This window comes from Miscanthus floridulus, chromosome 10 (assembly GCF_019320115.1).
Source record: "Miscanthus floridulus cultivar M001 chromosome 10, ASM1932011v1, whole genome shotgun sequence".
In the NCBI taxonomy this organism is placed as follows: domain Eukaryota; kingdom Viridiplantae; phylum Streptophyta; class Magnoliopsida; order Poales; family Poaceae; genus Miscanthus; species Miscanthus floridulus.
Window position 1 is genome coordinate 137,268,485 of NC_089589.1, and position 22,426 is coordinate 137,290,910.

The window sequence follows — 22,426 nt, forward strand, 5'->3', positions numbered from 1 at the left end:
AGGGTTGGCTGTCATGTAGACAGCACTGACGTTGTCACAGAAGACAACTGTGGTGGTGGGAAGCGGTAGATGGAGCTCTTAGAGAAGCTGGCGTAGCCAGCAACGACATGGGGGATAGCACGGTACTCTGCTTCAGCACTAGAGCGAGAGACAGTGTTCTGACGCTTGGTGTACCAGGACACCAGGTTGTCACTGAGGAAGATGCAAAAGCAGAAGGTGGAGCGACGTGTATCGAGGCAGCCCACCCAGTCACCGTCAGAGTAGGTGGTGAGCTGGCTGACGGGTCCGATGCTCAGGTGAAGACCGGTGGAGAGAGAGCCCTTGATGTATCGGAGAATGCGCTTGATCAGCGCGAGGTGAGGCTCGCCGGGATCATGCATGAACAAGCACACCTGCTGAATAGCATATGCCAAATCAGGTCGTGTCAAAGTGAGGTTCTGGAGGAAACCGGCGAGACTCCGGTACTCATAAGGGTCAGCCACCGGGGCGCCTATGGTGGCGGACAGCTTGTTCTGCACGTCCACAGGCGTGGTAGTGGGATGGCATTCAGACACGCCAGCCCGCCGAAGAATTTCGATGGCGTACTGACGCTATGACAAGAACAGCCTCGAGTTGTCGCGCAACACGGAGATGCAGAGGAAGTGTTGAAGGTCGCCAAGATCCGTCATGGCAAACTCAGAGTGGAGGCATGCCATGATGAGCTATAGCAACTCATGAGACGACGCTGTCAGAATGATGTCATCGATGTAGAGGAGCAGGTAGGCGACGCGATCTTTGTCTTTGTAGGCAAACAGAGATGCATCGAACTTGGACGTAGTGAAGCCCATGCTGCAGTTGTACGTGGCGAAGCGCTGGTTCCAGGCCCTGGGTGCCTGCTTGAGCCCGTACAAGGACTTCTGTAGGAGACACACATAGTCAGGTTTTGCGGGGTCGAAGAAGCCGGACAGCTGCTGGTAGTAGATAGTCTCCTCGAGGTGGCCGTGAAGCACTACCGAAATCCTCAAATTTGCCGAGTGTTTTTATGTTTGCCAAGTGTATTCCCTTAGGCACTCGGCGAACAAGTTCTTTGCCGAGTGCCACGCTAAAAACACTCGGCAAAAAAAAAAAAAACACTCGGCAAACAGGACGTTTTGCTGAGTGTCAAAACAAAAACACTCGGCAAAGAGGTTGTTTGTCGAGTGTTAAAAAAATACACTCGGCAAACAAAAATAAATTTTTTTTTCTGAAAAAGAAGGAGAAGAAAAAAAATGGAAAAAAACTTTGCCGAGTGCTCAGATAAAAAACACTCGGCAAAAAAAAGTAGGAGAAGAAAAAAAAAATAAAAAAAACTTTGCCGAGTGCCCCATCTAGGACACTCGGTAAACAACAAAAATATCTACTTAACCTAACCACGTCAAGCACCCCACTTGCCCTCCCATCCCCACCCCTTCTCTATCCTCCTGCCCCCAGCGCCCCTCCCCTTCTCCGCGCACGCACACGCGCCGCCCCTCCTCCCTCTCGGCGCCGGCGCGGCCCTGCCTTCCCTTCCTCCCTCTCCAACACCGGTGCGGCCTGCCCTCCCCTCCTCCCTCGTCGGCGCGGCCCGCCCTCCCCTACTCCATCGCCGGCATGGCCTGCCCTCCCCTCCTCCCTCGCCAGCGTGTCCCGCTCTCCCCTACTCCCTCGCCGGCGCGGCCTGCCCTACCCTCCTCCCTCGCCGGAGCGGCCCGCCCTCCCCTACTCCCTCGTCGGCGTGGCCTGCCCTCCCCTTCTCCCTCGTCGGAGCGGCCTACCCTCCCCTACTCCCTTGCCGGAGTGGCCTGCCCTCCCCTCCTCCCTCACCGGAGTGGCCCACCCTCCCCTCCTCCCTCGCCGACGCGGCTCGCCCTCCCTCTCCCGGATCCTGCTGCGCCGCCTCCCTCCTGGCCCTCCCTCTCCATATCCGGCGGTGACGGGTGTGGTGGTGGTGGCGGAGGGAGGAGCGGTGGATCCGGTGGCCTGCTCGTCGGCATTCGTAGCTCCATGAGGAAGGAACGGGCGACGCGCGATGCTGGCAAGGATGGGCTTGGGCGTGGCTCGTCGAGGTGGATGGCTCAGTGGTAGAGGCTCGACACAGTGGCTTCCTGGTGACGGTGAGCAGAGCTGGCCTTAGCGAGGGCGTCACAGCTCAGCGGCGTGGTGTAGTAGCCGCCCGCGATGGTCGCGGATGACGACATCGCTGTAGCGAGCGGCTCGAGGAGGCAGCTTTGCTGGTGGCACGGTGGTGGTGCGGCGTGGTGGGGTCCTTCCTTCTTCCCTGGGTGGTGGCGGCGGCGTGGATGGTGGTGGTGTGGCATGGTGGGGCCCTCCCTTCTTCCCCGGCGTGCTTTTTTATTTTTTTTGAAAAAAAGTTTGCTGAGTGTTTTTTGGGCACTCGGCAACTTCTTTGTTGAGTGCCCGATAGAAAACACTCGGCAAACCCTTTGCCGAGTGTTTTTGGGGCTTTGCCGAGTGCCCCTGGCACTCGACAAATATCCTTTGTTGAGTGCCCGATAGAAAACACTCGGCAAACCCTTTACCGAGTGTTTTTGGGGCTTCGCCGAGTGCCCCTGGCACTCGACAAATATCCTGTATCCGGTAGTGAAGACGTTCTTCACATCCAGCTGATGGATAGGCCATGAATGCGAGACGGCGATGCTGAGGACGGTGCGGATTGTCATCGGTTTGACAACGGGGCTGAACGCCTCATCGTAGTCGACGCCGGCCTGCTGTGAGAAGCCACGGACCACCCAGTGTGCCTTGTGCCGGGCGAGGGAGCCGTTGGAGTGCTACTTGTGCCTGAACAGCCATTGGCCAGTGACCACATTGGCACCAGGCGATCGAGGTACAAGGCGCCAGGTACTATTGGTTATGAGAGCATTTACTCCTCGTCCATCGTAGTGCGCCAGTTGGGATTGGCTAGGGCACTATGATAGTTCGCTGGAACTAGCGAGGCAGTCGTGGCGGAGAGATTGAGGCGCTCCACTGGACGTAGGCTGCCGGTCTGAGATCGCGTCACCAGGCGCGATGGAGGTGGTGGCGCTAGTTGTATGTTCTGCCCCGGGGGCGGCACCGTTGGCACCGGGTTGGCGGAGGAGGATGGTGCCGAAGTCGGCGCCACTGTCGTCGGAGTCATGGGAACCAGTCGAGGTTGTCGCTGGTAGGTGAGACTGAATCGGCCCGACCCGCCTGGGCGTGGAGCAGCAGGGGACCTACCCGACAGCGGTGTGGCGGAAGGGCCCCTGTCCATAGTTGCAGGGGCAGCCAGTGGGATGCTGCCGGGTAGGTGGAGGGGGCCAGCGTCTGGGTCAGGCTGCTCGTCCTCGCTGAGGGAGGGAGTAGGCATAGGAGGGGCCGAAGAGGACGGCTGCTCAACACCCGAAGGTGGATCGACCGACACTATAGATGAAGCATCCTACAACAGAAAGTCAAGTGAAGATGCACCAGATGGTGTAGCAGCATATGGAAACTCCGACTTGTCGAACACAACATGTCGGGAGATGATAAGCCAGTTAGATGGATACCCGAGAAAGATGCAAGGTGTGGAACGAGGCACAAGTTTGTGGGGAGTTCTAGCAATGAGGTTAGGATAACATAGACAGCCAAACACGTGAAGGTGGGAGTACTTAGGGAAAGTGCCATGAAGGAGCTTGTACAGGATTTTGTTGCCAACAAAAGAAGAGGGGCGCCCATTGAGCACATAAGTGGCTATAGCAAGTGCCTTGGCCCAGAAGGTTGGTGGCATGAAAGCATGGATGAGAAGGGTGTAGATGGTGTTGTTGATGGTGCGAAGCATACGCTCAGCTTTGCCATTTGGCTGGGAAGTGTAGGGACAAGAATGGCGAAGCAGAATGCCGTGACTGGACAAGAAGGTAGTCATGGCATTATTGATGAACTCGGTGCCATTGTCGGCCTGAAAACACTTGGGAACTGAGTTAAACTGAGTCTGAACATGGGTAGGAAAATCAACAAATTGGCCATAGACTTCAGATTTTTGGCACAGCGGAAAGGTCCAGCAGAAATGAGTGAAATCATCAAGGATGACCAAATAATATTTATAACCCGTGTTGCTAAGAACCGAAGAAGTCCAGACATCACGGTGAACGAGAGCAAAGGGTTCTGACGTTGTGGATGCTGAAGGAGCAAAACGTAGATGTGTGTGTTTTCCAAGCTGACATGCATGACACAGGGATTTATCTCGCTTATTGCAGGAGATGGCTGACATATTCTGTACGGTGCGAACAACATTAGGAGCGGGATGGCCAAGGCGGCAATGCGACAAAGCTATCGACCAAGCAAGGTTGGCATGGGCAGCGGCAGTGTTAGGGATAGTTGGGAAAGTGTAGAGGTCATCGTCACTGTTACAACGAAGGGTCACTTGCCCAGAGTGGATATTTTTAATGGAGAAATACAGAGCATCAAATTCGACAAAACAATGGTTGTCGCGAGTAAATTGACGAACCGAAAGAAGGTTACAAATTAATGAAGGTACAACAAGGACATTATTCAAGATGAAATTCGAGTGTGGTGTGGATAGAGTAGAAGTGCCTCGTGATGAAACAGGGAGATTATTGCCATTGCCCATAGTGATGTGAGATGAAATTCGAGAACAATGATAGGGCAAGATTTTAGAAAATTTTAGGAAAAAAAATCATCACATTTGGAGTTAGTATGAGGGAGAAAGACTAGTTACAAATTTTACCCAGAGATTAAAAAGAAAAATCACAACTGTTCATGATGATCAATGATGAACAAGTGTGATTTCTCATTTTAATCTGTGGCTGAAACTTGTAACTAGTTTTTCTCCCTCATACTAACTCCAAATGTGATGGTTTTTTCCCTAAAATTTTCTGAAATCATGCTCTATCATTTTAGTCTAGCCATCTATCTTTGTCACTAATTTTGAACAATTCAAATTTTAAATTTCAGAAAATGACAGCTTCAAACCTAATTTTCAAACACTAAATGATTTCAGCCATAAAGTTGATGAATATAAAAGTTGTATAACTTGTTAAGATCTCCTACTTTTATTTTGGTCATTTCTTCATTTCATAAAGTGTTAAGTGATTTCATAAAGTTTTAGTAGTAATAGAGTGGATGTTCAAATAGAGTCATCTGGATGTTGCAAAGGGTAGTCTCACACATGCATAAAATGTAGTCTCACACACATACAAAAATATGTAGTCTTACACACGTACATAAATATATAGTCTCACATGCATACATAAATGAAGTGTTACAAACACACACTTACACAAACACTCCACGTTCAACAACTAGCTAGCCCGCTGTAACGACTTTCCCCTTGACACCTTTTCGTTCCCATGGCATTATGTCTTTGGGGAGGTTCTTTTCCACAACACTGATCTTCTTAGGAAAGTCTGTGAATAGCGGCATCTCATCATAGTTATTGTAAGCTTCAACATCGTCCACGCCATCAACTCCAATAATATGTTGTTTCCCGAAGGCAACAACGTGCTTTGTCTTCTTCTTTGGGGGGAGGTTACTTTGTGGGTCAGACATATAGAAAACTTGTGCGACACGTGAAGCGAGCACCCAAGGGTCATCTTGGTAGCCTAGATTCTCGAGGTCCAAGACTCTCAATCCGATCTCGTTCAGTTGGTGTTGTTTGATCCAACGGCATCGAAACAGGGCCACTGTTATATCCCTTCCATAGTCCAGTTTCCATATCTCTTCAATGATGCTAAAGTATTGGATTTTCTCCCTAATCCATCGAGAGCCTCTATTCGAACGCCGCTGTTTTGGTTCACATATTTACTACCCTTTGCGTGGGTATAGTATGTATACCCATTGATGTCATAAGCATTCCAAGATGTCATTTGTCTCGATGGCCCCTCCGCCAACCTACTGATGGTAATAGAGTCTATGGTTTCTCCAAGCGGTATGTTTTGGTCCTTCAACCATGTAGTTAGTCGTTGCTTGTGTTGTTTCATGACCTAATCATCCGAACGGCCATTTCTCTTCGCCATAATGATAGCCAAGTGTTCATCAATGTACGGTTGCATCAGTTGTATACTCTGCAAGACATTGTAATGCGCCCGACTCACCTCTTTGTAATCATGGTCGATGAACACTTTTTTACCACTGGTGCCCTTCCTAGCCAGCCTACCCTTGTGATGAGAATCGGGTTTACCAATCCCTTTCTGTACTTTTAGGTACTCTTGACAGCACTCGACGACTTCTTCAGTACTATAACCCTCTATCATGGAGCCCTCTGGTATGCTCGATTGTACACGTATCAACTTAGAACTGACATGAACCGCTCGTAGGACCACATTTCATTCAAGTAGCAAGGGCCTAGCGCCTATATTTGATGAACCATGTGAATCATGAGATGTGGCATTATATCAAAAAAAGCAAGAGGTAAACACATCTCCAGTTGGTTTTGTGTCTCCACCACAAATTCATGTAGGTCACTCAGCTCTTGCTTGCCAATCGTCTTCTGTGAGATCTTTGAAAAGAAGTAGCACATGCGGGTGATGGCCATTTTCAAGAACTTTGGCTTTATAGCCCTGATTGCAATAGGTAGAAACACTGTCAGACCATCCTTTGACTTGCCTGTGTCCATCAAGGTAGCAATGAGACTCTCAAAGACATTCTTCTGTACGTGCATAGCATCAATGGCATGGGGGACCTCCAAGTCTGGCCAATAAGGTAGATACTGAAAGAAGATCGACTGTTTCTTGAAAGGTACGCCTTCGATAGGAGGTGTGCTTCTATCTCTGTTCGTCCCATCTGGATTCTTCTTTCCATAAATGACGCGTATGTTTTTCACCATTATGTACACATGTTCTCCATTTTGACGTCTCTCCGGAGGGGGTTCAATCTCCGGGGTGTTGTCATAAAATCTAAAGAACAATTTGCTGCGGTACTTGTGACTTGTCTTTAAGAAGCGTCGGTTCCTTAGGTAAACTATCTTCTTGGATGCATCCAGGTACACCCATGTAGTACCATCCAAGCAAACCAAGCATCTCGTCTTCCCTTTGATCTATCTAGACAAAGCAAACAGCGCGGGGTAATCATTGGTAGTAAGAAATATTATTGCTCTACATATGAAGTCCTCCTTTCGGAATGCATCGTACATCGGCTCCCCATGCCTCCATAGCCTCTCTATTTCTTGCATCAAAGGCTCGAGGAACATGTCTATATCAATGCCTAGTTGTTTAGGACCAGAAATAAGAATAGTGAGGAGAAGGTACTTTCTCTTCTGACACAACCACGTTGGGATGTTGTACATGGTCAAGATCGCTAGCCAAGTGCTATGGTCGCTCATCCTCTCATTGAAGGGATTCATTCCATCGGTGCTCAAGCCAAACCGTACATTCCTTGGGTCATCGCTGAATTCTGTGTGCTTCTCATCAAACCTTTGCCACTGACTACAATCAGCCAGGTGTGCAATCTTATCATCATCCACTTTGCGCTCATCATCCCACCATGTCATGAGTGCGGCTTCTTTAGGATTTAGGAAGATACGTCTCAAGCGGCCAGTCACTAGCAGGTACCACATTACCAAGACAGGAATTCTTCTCTGCTTTGCATCGTTGCCTAATGGAGAGTCCTCTGGGGGCTGAGATTCTTGTACCACCTTTTGTGTACCCTTCTTATTCATCTTTTTCCCCATGGAGGCTTCATCCCCACCGCAAAGGTCATTGTTCTTGTACCGGGGACATTTATCCAGTGACTTGAACGTTTCGCCACGAAAAAGTATACAGTGGTTAGGGCATGCATGGATTTTTTCAACCCCCACTATCAATGGATTTATGACCTTCTTCGCTTGGTATGTGTTGGCGGGAACTGAGTTAGGTTGTGGCAGCACCCATGACAGGAGATGCAATAGATCATTGAAACTATAGTCTGACCAGCCGTACTTAGCCTTAAGGATGAGCAGCTCAAGCACAAAACATAGCAATGTCCAATGTGTCGGACGGCCCTTTTCAACACCATACACAGTCTCCTTCGATGCTTTTGTCACCCTTTCCAAATTTTCTAGACCTTTCGGGCTATTTAGTAAAATCTCTAGTCCAAGGGCTCGAATCATGTCCTCTAAATCATCTTCATCCCCAACACGTGCTCCACCATAATTATTGGCACCACCTTCGTCATTACCATCCCAACCACCAGCATCACCACCTTGTTCATTGCCAAACTCGAAATCCATTCGTGTATCAAGCTCTGCTGAATATTGGGATATGGATTCTATGGTTTCGTGGTCGTATTCCTCCTCATCCTCATTGTTAACAATAACCGTTTCACCATGATGAATCCACACTATGTAGTCCTCAACAAATCCTCTCATAATCAAATGTGATATGATGATAGTCACATCTGTCCATGCCATATGGTTCTTGCAATCTTTACAGGGACAAATAATTATATCCTTATTCTCTGTCAATGTCGTTGCATGCTTCTTTGCGGCTTCAATAAATTTATCCACCTCTTCACGGAAACCTGCCTTGAACCTTAAAGAACCATACATTCAAGAGTTCTTGTACTCCATCTTTTACAACAACAACAAAATAAACATTAAAGGACAACTTATTCAGATATATATAAAAATGAATCAAATTAATAATTACTTGTGAATAATTGTATATACTTCAGATATATATGAATATAAATCTAATATAATTACATGAAGCATACAAACACACCATGGTAGAGGAAAATTAATTAATGGCCCATTTATCCATAAATAATTAAAATACATATTTGTTGATTACAATAAACAATTTCAAAGGTAATAATTAGCAACAATTATATTTTACCCAATATCTTTCATCCAAACCCTAGTCCAATTTCATCAAACATAAATTTACAAAAATGAAATTAATAAAAAAACCAAACCCTAGATCTAGATCCACATGCACATGAAACATCCCTAAAACTAACTAATTGTTCACTAAATTCAAGAAACATGGACCAAATAAGGGTATGATCTTGTTCCCCTCCCTAATTTACCCTAGTACATTCAAAACTTGGGTCTAATTTACTTAATAAGTAGCTCAAGCACCATAGAAGAGAGAGAAAAACAAAACTCTAATTACTCACAAACCAACCATTAAAACTTCAAAAAAAGTGTGGAATAACATTTTCTTACCTTCTACAACCTCTTCACCAAAGGATTTGAGACCAAAACCTTCCCCCCTTAGTAGAACAATTTTTGGGAGGTGCCCAAGGCCTCCCCACCTTTCTTTCACGGGTTGGAGTGAGTGACCCGAGGAGGAAGAAGGTGCTACAGCTATTTTATATGTGGGTCATTTGTAGGGGCGTCTGGTGATTGAGCTGCCCCTATAAATCGGAGCTATATATATGGAGGCATTTGTAGGGGCGGTCAATCACCAGCCGCCCCTACAAATCAGACCCCATTTTGTAGGGGCGGCTCGTATCACCAGCCGTCCCTGCTGTTCCATTTGTAGGGGCGACTGGTGTCTGGGCACCCGAGCATGCCACTATAGGGGCGGCTCCATCACCAGCCGCCCCTACAAAAGAAGGTGGGGCCTCGATTCAGCCAGATAGCTAGATTGCTTTTTGCACAAAGAGAGTTCTCCTACCATACATATGAAAGAAGAGCGAACTTCTAGAGTCAATGGAACCTGCATAAGTAAATACTGTAACGTATATGTATGAAAGTGGTACCTTTGTCTTTTCTTGTACGCGGGTAAACTAAGCACTCTGAGTGGAATAAGTGCTTGTTTCGTTGGTAGAAGCATTAGTACCTAACGGAGCGGTATCTAACCAAAAAGGGAGGTGATATTCTTTTTATAAACAGGATGGAGCATGGCTTCCTTTCTTCTTAGATACATTTCATTCATTCCATTTCTCTATAGTTTACACTATAACATCTTGCTAATCCTGACAGATCTCGAAAAGGGTGGGGGCACTAGAACCAAATCTACATACACATCGAAACTTCCTATCTCAGCCAAGCTAGCACCTTCATCCCACCAATGCATTGTACGACTCTCCACCCTCCGCCTCGCCTTTTCCTCCCTCATGAAATCCAAATTTCCCGCAATGAAATTCGATTTCGTTCATGTCGGCGGTTGGCAAAACGGCCCTGAGATCCGGGACTGGTAAAACATGGGTGCCCCATTTTCTTTTCCGTGCTCCGCCTTAGTGCCCTTATGAAGGCGGCGGGGAGTCCTTAGCCTTTGAACCAAACTCTAGGGAACGCTCAATTGCCTGACGTCTCAACTGCAATGGTGAACTCAGTGACATACACTGAAAAAACCGTTGCTAAAAATCGTTTTTTACGTAGTGAGCCGGGCCTATTTACATAGCATAAGTTGCCATCTCGACAGGATTATAATAAACTTCTATCATTCTATAGGCACCATACTCTGCATATTGTTCACTGCTTGCTAGCTAGCTAGCTAGCTGCCTAGCTCCAATGTCTACAGTACGCAACTCGGTGGCGCTACCATTGTTTCTGCTCGTCCTGCGCCTGCTTCGTTGTGCCCAAGTAGTCAGATCCCCAGCAATGGCAGCGACAATGACCAAGCAACGCTTCTGGCTATCAAAGCTCAGCTCTCCGATACCCTTGGCATCATGTCCAGGAACTGGACAAGCAGTGTGTCCTTCTGTCATTGGGTTGGTGTCTCGTGTGGCTGTCGCCGGCAGCGCGTCACGGCTCTACGGTTACCTGACGTGCCCCTCCATGGAGAGCTCAACCCTGTTAGCCTACACGATCATCGGTTTAGGTGAGTGAACCACTCATCAGTATTATCGAGCACCCGCTAGCGTTGTCGAGCACCCACTAGCCATGCCGACCACGAACAAGCGTTGTTCGTCCTCACACACTATGGCTAGAGCTAGAAGAAGAAGGGAGAACAGAGTATACACACACAGTACAAGACACCAGCGTTGGCCGAAGCCCTGTATGGGAGATGGTAAATCTGAACTCTGTTTACCGAGTTGCCGTGCTAGTCTATTTATACAATTCTATTCATCTAGTCCTAGTACAGCGCACATGCTGTAATAGTAACTAGATAACATACAGGGCTGACTCTGCGCCGGCCTCTGCATGTGGCTACAGTGCTGCAGGTGAGCCGTGCGGCGCCTGCACCTACAGCGGCTACAGTATCACAGCAGGGGGGCTTTTTGGCGCCGCCTTCTCTTGCTGTGTTCACACAAGGAAAGCAGTAGATTATTCTAACAATTCTTCCCCTAATCCTACTGCTATCCCGTGTACCCCCTCCATGCCGATCATCTCCTTCAGCTCCATGAGTCGAAGACGTCCGAGCGGCTTGGTGAGGACATCCGCGAGTTGCCGACCAGTTTCGACGAACTAGATGACGATCTGCCCTCCATCGACACAGTCCCTGAGGAAGTGGAACTTCACGTCGATGTGTTTACTCAGGTCGTGCAGAACTGGATTCTTCGCGAGGGCGATGGCGGGCTGGTTGTCCACCATCAGTGTTGGTGGGTGAGCTTCCACACTGGTCAGCTCGCCCAGCAGCCGGCGCAGCCACACAACTTGGCACGCCGCTGTGGCCACCGCTACGTACTCTGCCTCGCACGTAGATAGCGTCACCACCTTCTGTTTCAGCGATAGCCATGAAATTGGGGACGACCTAAGGAAAACGAGCACGCCAAAGGTGCTCCATCGTCCGTCGATACCCCCCCCCCCCCTGACATGTCTGCATCGCTGAACACAGTGAGCTATAGCCTACTCCCGCCGGTCTTGGGAAAGATGATCCCCTGATCCACCGTCCCCTTTACGTAGCACAGTAGCCGCTTCACCGTAGCCCAGTAATCCTCTTTGGGATCCTCTATGAAGCGACTGACGTAGCCCACAGCGAACGTAATGTCCGGCCTCGTGTGGACTAGGTAGCGTAGACCGCCGACGATGCTCCGGTAGAGTGTTGCATCCACCTTCGCCGCGGTGCTGGCCTTCGTCAGCTTCAACCGCTCCTTCATCGGAGTTACGCATGGCTTGCACTCAGCCATGCCACTCCGTTCCAACAGCATGGAGGCATACGCGCTCTGACCGAACGTGAGTTCCTCCTTTCCCTGTCTCCGTTCCAACAGCTTGGAGGACGCTGGTCGTCTATGCCAATGTCGTCATTCCTGCTGCCTTTGCTGCTCCTCGCAGCAACGGCACCTACCGCGGATAGCCTGCCCATGACTCCGGGCTGCCATGGAATAGATGGGTAATTTTTTTATAGAAAAAAATAGAATGGATCCAATGGCTATTATTGATGATGATGGCTTGAGTCTACCAAATTAAATGCCAGATATTTATGACGATTATGGGAATTTTTAGAATTTATGTTTTTCTTAACCATCTAGTGGGGATTAGTATAACGTGGAATACAACAGGGAGGAATTGGCCAAATAACAAGAGTGAAATTGTAAAAGTAGAAAACAAATAGAAATAATGTCGTGTCCAATTAATGTGATGACCACTTTGGAATGTAGTACATGAGAATTACTTTGTCAAGTACGTGGTATCTAGAAAGTATTGGGTTTCAGGTGAAAAAGTGGTAAGACAGAAAATATAAAAAGGGATTGGTTGGTTTAGAAAAAGTTCAGGGTTTCCAGTGCAAAATCATTTAGGATGCTAGTATAGTAAAAACTATTGGAGAGGGAGAAAAATTGAAGTTGCGACTTATTTTGTTAATTTACTATGAACTTATTGGTTTAGCAAGTAAACTATAGAAAACACTTAGAGATGCTCTAAGAAGATACATACTGGCAGCCGTAGGTCCAGCCAATAAATAAAAAGCTCTAATTCTTGCGCTGTCGTCTAGTACATATGAACGACTGACCGACCGATGGATGATGACCTGTAGGTGGCAGGTCTACAAACAGAAGTACTTAATGCTTGGCTCATCCATCATCGTCCTTCTCAGTGGAGCTGATGTAGCCATCATCAATAACAGTATAAGACAGTTGTGGTGCAGGACCATCTGATTCTTAAAACCCTAGTTTCCTGCAGGACTGGTTGTCCTGGCCTTGCAGTTTCCGGGTTGTTTCTTATCAGTTGGCTAGTTCTTCTATTTACGCCACGAGGCTAACCCCGGTAATATATACCACGCATTAAACTAGTAGCAAAAAATCCAGTGATCACCCAGCAAAGCCACCGATGTCATCACTCTGGTTGCCTGTGATGCTCCTTGCAGCAATGGCGCGCATGCATCAACTGAAAACAGAAACATGCAGTCCTATCTAACATGCACAAGATTACTAACATTCTTGTCATCCCTTTCCAACTGTATACACCTCCACATCCTTTACCTACATCATAATTCATTCACTGGACAACTCCCTGCCGATGTGGGAAGCTTTTCTACAGAACTACTTCATTTTGATGCAGGGTATAACACGCTAACAGGTGAACTTCCAACAACATTGTCCAACTTGAGTAGTCTAGAATGGATTTATCTTGGCAACAACCTACTCACCGGAGTAATCCCAGAATCCATCACACAGATGCAAAATCTGGCATTGTTTGATGTCGCAAGCAATGACATGTCTGGCCCTATCCCAACACAGATAAGTAACCTGAAGAGCTTACAAAGGCTGTATCTTGATGGAAACAAATTCAATGGCCCTATACCAGCTAGTATAGATAATCTTAGCATGCTAGAATACACCTGGTTGTCAAATAACCAGTTTAATTCAACAATACCAGCTTCCTTGTTCCACCTTGATAAACTCATCGGACTACATCCATCATCAATAACAGTATAAGACAGTTGTGGTGCAGGACCATCTGATTCTTAAAACCCTAGTTCCCTGCAGGACTGGTTGTCCGGGCCTTGCAGTTTCCGGGCTGTTTCTTATCAGTTGGCTAGTTCTTCTATTTATGCTACGAGGCTAACTCCGGTAATATATACCACGCATTAAACTAGTAGCAAAAAATCCAGCGATCACCCAGCAAAGCCACCGATGTCATCACTCTGGTTGCCTGTGATGCTCCTTGCAGCAATGGCGGCCATGGGGTCTGTGAATAGTGGCTAATGCCTCCGCGCCTGACGTACTAAGGAATAGTTGGCTAATGCCTAACGGTTGGTAGATTCTACCATAATTTTCTGCCCGGCCCTACAACAATCGGACGTGATGTTGGAAAAGCATCATTATTGGTCGGTTCAGAGCCTTACGTGGTAAACGTCTCAATAATGCTGCAAGAATAAAATGTGATATCAGCAGCTGTAAACTAGTTGATCATCAATTCCATCCGTTGGTGAATGCAGGTGTGTTGAGAACTCCTATACGAAGGGCGATGGTGAACTACTATCTACTACTTTAGTTTATCTGATTATGACGAATAAGGACATACCCAGAAAGCAATTTTCTCCACCATAACACCACGTGAGATATAGTTCAGAAAAAACAACAACAACACGGCAGGAGTGTAATCAATACAATAAGTTTTTCTTGTGGAGCCTTCAGTATTGACTTACAATTCACGTATACTTTTCAGTCTAAAACTTGAGTTGACTAAGAAGACTGGACTCGTACAAGTTTAAAACAAATAGAAAGTAGAAATGCTGAGTCGGATTCATGTGACCTCTTTGGAGTGTAGTACTACTAGGGTACATATATATATTGTAAAGTTCTTCTCGAGTATGATATAATAATTGGTTAACTTTTATTCTAATGAGAGACACTGATCGATGAGGACTGCAGTGTGTATGGTCTGAGCATGACAAGGATGATGAGGTACATACTACTTATATAACAAGCTCTTTTAATTGCGCATGCAGCCATCTAGTATGTACACATGAAGACTGACCAACTGATGGATGACATCAACTTGGGTTAAGTCTACCCCAGAAGGATACTACATGCTTATTGGCTCTTCCTTCTCTGTTGAACTGTTGTAGCCAAATAAGACAGACGTGCTGAAGGACCACCGATTGTCCGGGCATTTCATTTTCCTTGCATAGTAGGATAACTTAGCTTGGGGCATACTGCACAGTTTCACTGGACAAGTTCAAAGATGCCTTCAGGAAGGAAACCCTCGTTTCTAGCCCAGACTGATCTGAGCTGAGCCTTCGCCCAGAACCTTTGCCAGTACTCCCGCTGACGAAACAACAATTGCCATTGTCGCCTTGTCAGCAATCTAGAGTTCATGGCCCGTGCAGCAACAGGTATGTCGGCAGTGAGGACACCCGGAACTGGCCATGGAAGGCCAGATCCAGGTGCAGGGGCGGAAGATCCAAGAAGGGGGACACCAGATCCACGTTGTTGGCTGCCGTACTGTGCATGCCACGGGAGAGGGGACCGGGAGCGGCGAAGGAGGAAGAGGGGGGCGATGGTGGAGGAGAAGATCAGCCGGCAACCGTATGGTCGGCCGACCAGACGCAGCAACCGACCTGCGGGGCTCGAGTTGGAGGGCCCGCACGCACACCAGCAGGCGTCCATGCTTGGACGGTGCGGTGCTAGCCGCCGCCAAACCGTGTAGAGCCTTAGATGGGGGCGGCTGCAGATTCGCTCGCAGAGCCCGAATCCAGATAGCCCAGCCGCCAGAATTCTCCCGCGACGGTGGGAGACGCGCGACGGCAAGCGACCACACCGGGATTGTGAGAGGGCACCAGCCGCTGCCACACGGCACATATCTGGAGACGCAAGCGGTTGATACAGGCCCAGGGAGGCTGGATCTACACCGCCCACGATGGTGGGAGGCGCGCACTGGTAGGAGTTCACGTCAGGACGGAGCGGGTGCCGGCCACTACCACACCGCGCGAAGCCGTTGACGAGGGCCACAGATCCTGGGATGGGCACCCGAATCCAAGAATCCAGCCACCCAGACTTGCCCGTGACGGTGGGAGGCGCGAACCAGCAAACTTCAACTTCGGAACTGTAGGGGCGGGGGCGGGGGGGGGGGGGGGGGGGGGGGGGGGGTTCTGGCCGCGACGACACTACGTGGATCCGGTGATGGAGGCGGCAAATCCGTGCCCGGGAAGTCCTCATCCGTGCCGCCAGGTGATCGAACGCGCCGAAGAGGTGGCAGGGAGGAGGGGGTTAGCTGCTGACCAAGGTGCAAATGTGATATCAGCAGATCTAAACAGTTGATCATCATTTCCATCCATTGGAGAATGCAGGAATGTTGAGAACTCCTATACTCAGGGCGATGCTGAACTACTACCAGCTACTTTAGATTATCAGACTCTGAAGGACAAACCGAGAAAGCAATTTTCTCCACCATAACACCACGCAAGATATAGTTCAGGAAAAACAACAACAACACGGCAAGATTGTCATCAATACAATAAGTTTTTGCTGTGGACCATTGACGTATAATTGACATATACTTATCGTCTAAAGCTGGAGTTGGCCAAATAAGGCTGCACTTGTAAAAGTTTATCTTTGGAGTGTAGAAATGCTGAGTCGGAGTCGTGAGCTCTTTGGAGTGTAGGAGTACTAGGGTACATATATATTGTAAAGTTCTTCTCGAGTAAGGTATAATAATTGCATAGTTTTTGTGGTAAAGAGAGACACTGGTGTGGACTGCAGTGTCTATGGTATGAGCATGCTGAGGAGGAGGTACATAGATATACAAATACTATCAGCGGGTAGGACGAACCAATATATAACCAGCTCTAGTAGTTGCGCATGCAGCCATCTAGTATGTATACATAGATGACGACTGACTGACTGATGGATGACTTCAGCTCGGGTTTAAATCTACCACAGTAGGACACTACACACTTATTGGCTCCTCCTTCTCTGAAACTGATGTAGCCACATAAGACAGATCAACGTGCTGAAGGACCACTGCTTGTCCTGCGATTTCATTTTCCTTTCAGTTTCATACGAACAGTTGCCCTATATCTAGTTCTTCCATGTAAACCATAGGATGTTAACTTAGATTGAGGCCCCCATAATATTATCGAACTAGCGAATCCGCCGATCACTCAGCACAACTTGCGTTCACCCCTTAGGACGCAGGTCCTCTTTGGCTGCAAGGAGCAGCAACGGCAGCTACCACATATAGCCTGCCCGTCATTCGGTGCTGCATGGGCAATTAATTATTGATAGTGGAAGAGATGAGCAATTTTTTTAAAAAAATAGAATAGATCCTATAGCTATTATTGAGATGATGATGGTTTGCGTTGCTCCCCAAGTGCGAGGCCTTCTCCTGGACGAACGAGGTGGAGGCAGCCTTTGTTGCCCTCAAGGCTGCCCTCGTTTTAGCCCCCTGCTACAGCTACCCGATTTCCCTAAGCGTTTCATCGTCGATTGTGACGCATTCGGGGCTGGCTTCGGCACTGTCCTCCACTAGGGAGATGGCACGGATGCCTTTTTTAGCCGGGCTGTGGTGCGGCACCATGCCAAACTCCTAGCTTATGAGCAGGAGTTGATCGAGCTCGTCAAGCCGGTTTGGCAGTGGTGGCCTTATTTGGGTTCACGATTTCATGGTTCGGACGGACCGACCACTAGAGCCTGAAGTTCATGCTTGACCAGCGATTGACGACAATTCCTCAGCACACTTGGGTCACCAAGTTGTTTGGCTATGACCTCTCCATCAAGTACCGCCTGGGCAAACTGAACACCGTGGAAGACGCCCTGTCCTTCTGCGACACCAACAACGATGCCATGGCCGCACAGGCGGTCTCTGGGCCGTCGTTCGCCATAAATGACAACCTCCATGCCAAGCTGCAGCGTGACCCCTAGGCCCTGGCGCTCCTGGCGCAGGCTGCAGCCGGCATAGCGTTGGCAGGCTGGCCACTGATGGACGGTCTGCTGCTGTTCCAGGGACGGACCTATGTTCCGGATAGGTCACCGTTGCTGCCCTAGCAGCTGCGTGACACCCACACGACTAGCCATGAAGGCTCAAGCTTCAGTCGGTTGGGGAGCTCGGGGCTTTGCTGAGCCCCCAAGCCCTGGGCCGAGGCAGCAGGCGAGGTCGGACTTCGCCCAGTCTATGACTTGAGGGTACGCGCCGGTGGGTATAGCCCCCGAGCCCCTCAGCAATCGTGGAGAGATCAGTCGGGACTCTCTCCCAGGGACATAACATACTCCTATATTTTACTCTCGCCAGGAATGTAATAAAATCACTGAGGAAGGAATAAACCACCCTAAGCGGGTGGCTTCCCCTTCGACGGTTTCTGCCCGCGATTCAGCCATGTCCTCCAGCGAACCCATATGGCCATTGCCTAGCTGTCCTCTACGTTTCAATTCCCAGTCCCAACAACTCCATTCTCCCATACACTCTTCTCATCGCCAGCGCCGCAACACCGACTAAACATATTGGTTTAGCAAGTAAATTATATTAAACACAAGGAAATGCTCCGAGAAGATACATGCCGGCAGCAGCAGGTCGAACCAATACATATAAAAAGCTATAGTTGTTGCGCAGCCGTGTATACATATGGACGACTGACCGACTGATGGGATGACTCGCGTGCTTGGGTCGAGCCGATGTAGGCATCAATAATAATATAAGAAAGTTATGGTGGAGGATCGCCTTGTTCTTAAGACCCAATATTCCTTGACAGCACTACGGGAGACTGTTTAATTACCGAGTGTGATAAACACTCGGCAAATATGGAGAAACACTCGGTAAATTGTTTACCGAGTGCCACACTCGGTAAACATGACTCGGTAAACAACGACTCGGTAAAGTTAGTTTACCGAGTGTCAACTAACAGGGCACTCGGAGAATAAATCTTACCGAGTGCTACGCCGGCACTCGGTAAACAACTACGACGTGACGGTCGTCAGTCCCCAAGCTTGCCGTTAACGGCGTCGTTTACCGAGTGTTAGACATAGCACTCGGTAAACAGATAACCATTTTCATGATTAAAACAATTCCGCAAATATTTTTTTCCTAATATAGTTTACCGAGTGTAGCGGTAACACTCGGTAAACATGTAACTCATTTACCGAGTGTTCCACTCGGTAAAAAATGGCACATATATCCGAGTGGTGTCGCAGGCACTCGGTAAAAAATGGCACATATATCCGAGTGGGGTAGTGGCACTCGGTAAAAAATGGCACACTCGGCAAAATTAACAGAATCAGAACCAATTTGGTTCTGTTCTCTGTTTTACCGAGTGTAACACTCGGTAAACATCACCATTACCGAGTGTTACACTCGGTAAAACCTGTCCACATTATTTTTTTTTTGTTTGTTTCAGTGCATATCCAGCCACAATTAACAACAATTATAACAGAATATCACAGTTACCAACAGATAGACAATATATATCACATATATGTCCACAAATGTCACATCCACTCATTATAACCAACATATAGCTACAACAAATGTCACAAGCACAATGCAAAGTCCACAAACACCATCAACATGTCCAAAGTCCACAAAGTTCAACCCACTTCTAAGTTCAACATACAAACAAGTGAAACATGGTCCTGTCACATGGTCGGAGCCCTACCGAGAAACGGAGACAAGTCCAAGTCTTGATCGTTGTTCGATCCAGCTGTAGAAGGTCCCTGGAATGAGGGAGCAAAAGAAAATAAACATATTTGTCAATTAATCATAAGGTAGTATGCCAAATTCAAATATTCCTTCGAAAGACCAGTTAACAGTGACATCAATATATAGGCATATAATAGATAACACATATCAAGTTAGTTGCTGTTTAGTTCTCCTCTATGTGCAAGATATCGTCACACATGGTCGAGTAGACTGAACATGAATTGGGCAAACACCTATGTACTCATGTAGAACCTAACATGATGCCTTTCAAGGTCTGAACAATATTACTAATAATCTAACTTATACATGTATGTATCCTACTCTCTTCTAGGTTCTAACATGATAGTGTTGACTGTAGCACAATCTGAACTGAAAAAGCCTTTCAAGATGAAGAGTGACTCACAGGAGTGCCGTCGCGCGGAGGTGGAGGCACCAACGGTATCATCGGCGGCGGCGGAGGTGGTGGAGGCTGGCCCATGCTCTGAGAAAAGCTGGCCATGTACTCGTACCAGGCCTTCTGCGACTGCTGGAAGGCCTCAAGCTGGGCCTGCACTCGCGCCCTCTCCTGTGCCAACTCGGCCTGGTGCGATAGCTGGAGGGCCTGAAACTGGCTCTGTGAGGCCTGCTGTGACTCCTGCAGGGCTTCAATCTGAGCCTACAATTATTTATCACATAGTTAGAATGCAAATAAAGAACGGGTAGAAAATGAATGGACAACGAATGCAACAGAACTAACCTGGAGTGCTACCACCTGGGGCTGTGAGCGTGGGCGTATGGCCGGGCTCGAACTCATGCTCCGGGCTCTAATCTGGGCGAGTGTCTGAGTGTTGGCCGTGTCTATGGTGCTGTTGCCCATATAGTACCTCCCATGTGGCTTACCTGGTCCCAACCTCATGACGATGTCACCCTCGAGGTCAGCGGTGCTCGGATCAAATTCTGGCCCATGGATCTCTCTCGCCATCGCCGTGTACTCGCTGAGGCGACTGTGCACGCTCAGGTTACTGTATGCCTCAGGCGGGTCCTCCGGGTTGTAGACGAGGTCGGGGTCCTTTGCCTTGCCCTTGTGTGCCAAGGCATATGCCTTGAACGAGGCGCACTCCTGGCCGGGGTGGAACCGCGTCTGCAGTAAGAAGCACAACAATAAGATATTATGCATTCAGAAGTTAGCGTAGCAACAACGAAATGAAATCCGCGTACATATCTGGCTGCATATTCCTTGAGGGTAGTGGGCCCTTGTTTGTGCGAGGAACCCTGCATCATCGCACGGCAACGTGAGCGTACGGCGTGATATTGCTCGTACTCCTCACTCAACCACGTGTCCACAATGGCCTCCCAGCAGTTGTCCATCCCCGCACACCAAGCAGGAGGCACCTGCACGTACACGAGCACATGACAAATCATAAATCAATTTCAGTGCAATTAATCACAGACGATGTAATCTCATGTTTACCGTCAAGTATTGCTCCTTAGTTAGGGGCAGGTGCACTGCCTGCGCTCTGGTGACTCTGTTTCCTCTGCGGGCATAGTAAATTCTTCTGCACAGGAGCTTTGTCTCGTAGAAGAGGTCCTGCACTCGGTGAACACAGACTCTGTTCACCACGTCATCCGCGTCCTCCCTACGTACTCCTTCCGCCAAGGTGTAGTAATCCTACAAGCAAATACAGTCAGTAATATACAATTAATGTGATGTTATTATCAGCATAGTGCGATGAACATGTACCCACAGCTCTTTCATCACCCGGTCGGCCTTGCTGTTATAACACCTGCCAGCTCGATCAGTCTGATCGCTGGCGGCGTGCCAGTGGGACCACTTCATGGCGGGCTGCACAACACCATCGATCCTCACCATCCCGGGGTAGTTTGCCCTGCACAGAAGACCCAGGATCCCGTTTACTCGGCGAGAGTGACTCCCTGGGATCACCATTTCCCAATCCCTGCACAAAGTTATTGAGAATTGAATATTAGTTTCTGTTATAACTTAAAAACCTGTGAATTAGTGTTAACATGCAAAAATTACTTACTTAGTTCCGGATGGTCGAATCACTGGCCGTCTCTGTATGGGTAAGTCTGGGAGGCGCGACGACCCTCGCAGCCAAACCGTAGGCACCCCATTTTCCTCTGCCACCAAGTCGGCATCCTCCTCGCGCTCAACCCGCTCGGAAGCATCCTCCCTCCGTGCCTCCTCCACCGCCTCCGCTATCTCCTCCCTGGTCTCCTCCTCCTCCTCATCCTCCTCCGTGGCCGCTACGAACTCGTGGTCATCGTCCTGTGGAGGAGGTGTCGGCTCTCGACGCCCTCGTCGTCGCCGTCCTCCTCCTCCACCCTGGGCTCCTCCTTCATCCTGGGCTCCACCTCCCTGGGCACGCCCTCGTCGTCGTCCTCCTCCTCCCTGGGCACGCCCTCCACCCTCAGTCTGTGCACGCCCTCCTCCTCCACCCTGGCTGGACCCCTCGCCACCAGCCAGTAAGGTCATAACCGACCTAAGCTTCCTGATTCCACCGCCCACCATCAATCAACTGCAACAAAAGGAATAAACTATCAGTACGCATATACAAAAGTAAATGTATCATATATGTATAAAAGAGATGCAAAATAAGTAAATATATCATACATGTATAAAAGAGATGCAAAATAAGTAAATGTATCATACATGTATAAAATTGCCATAAGTACTACAGATCTTACATGTACTAGAAATAATCATCAAGATCATCGATAGGTGGGCCAAAAATCTCATCATCGCTATTGTCGACGTAATTATGATCGTCTCTCAAAGTCTCATCACTAGCGACACTGCCTGAATGGTGTTGCTCAAGTAATAACAAGTCCTTCGCGTTGTTAACCTCCTCTCCATCATCCCCGTCAACAATGATCGTATCATTGTCTACTTCCATTGCGAGATCTACATCTAAGACAATCTCAAAACTCCCTTCTAATCCTTCTTCTTGAAAGAACTCTCCGTCATATGTGTTTGCATCGATGTTATAATCATCATCGTTTGGGACGGGTACTTTA

The 22,426-nt window shown here is 48.3% G+C and overlaps 1 protein-coding gene across 1 annotated transcript; it reads right to left on the bottom strand.

The window, feature by feature from the left end:
• Nucleotides 1-11: 11 nt before the first annotated feature.
• On the bottom strand, nucleotides 12-21,927 carry LOC136489764 (uncharacterized). Its single transcript, XM_066486316.1, has 8 exons — nucleotides 21,433-21,927; nucleotides 21,132-21,345; nucleotides 20,862-21,059; nucleotides 20,609-20,782; nucleotides 20,287-20,531; nucleotides 17,503-17,665; nucleotides 2,538-2,786; nucleotides 12-512 (listed from the first exon to the last, which is right to left on the bottom strand). The coding sequence occupies exons 1-8, from the start codon at nucleotides 21,918-21,920 to the stop codon at nucleotides 12-14; spliced, it is 2,232 nt and encodes a 743-aa protein (XP_066342413.1). The 5' UTR covers nucleotides 21,921-21,927.
• Nucleotides 21,928-22,426: the final 499 nt, after the last annotated feature.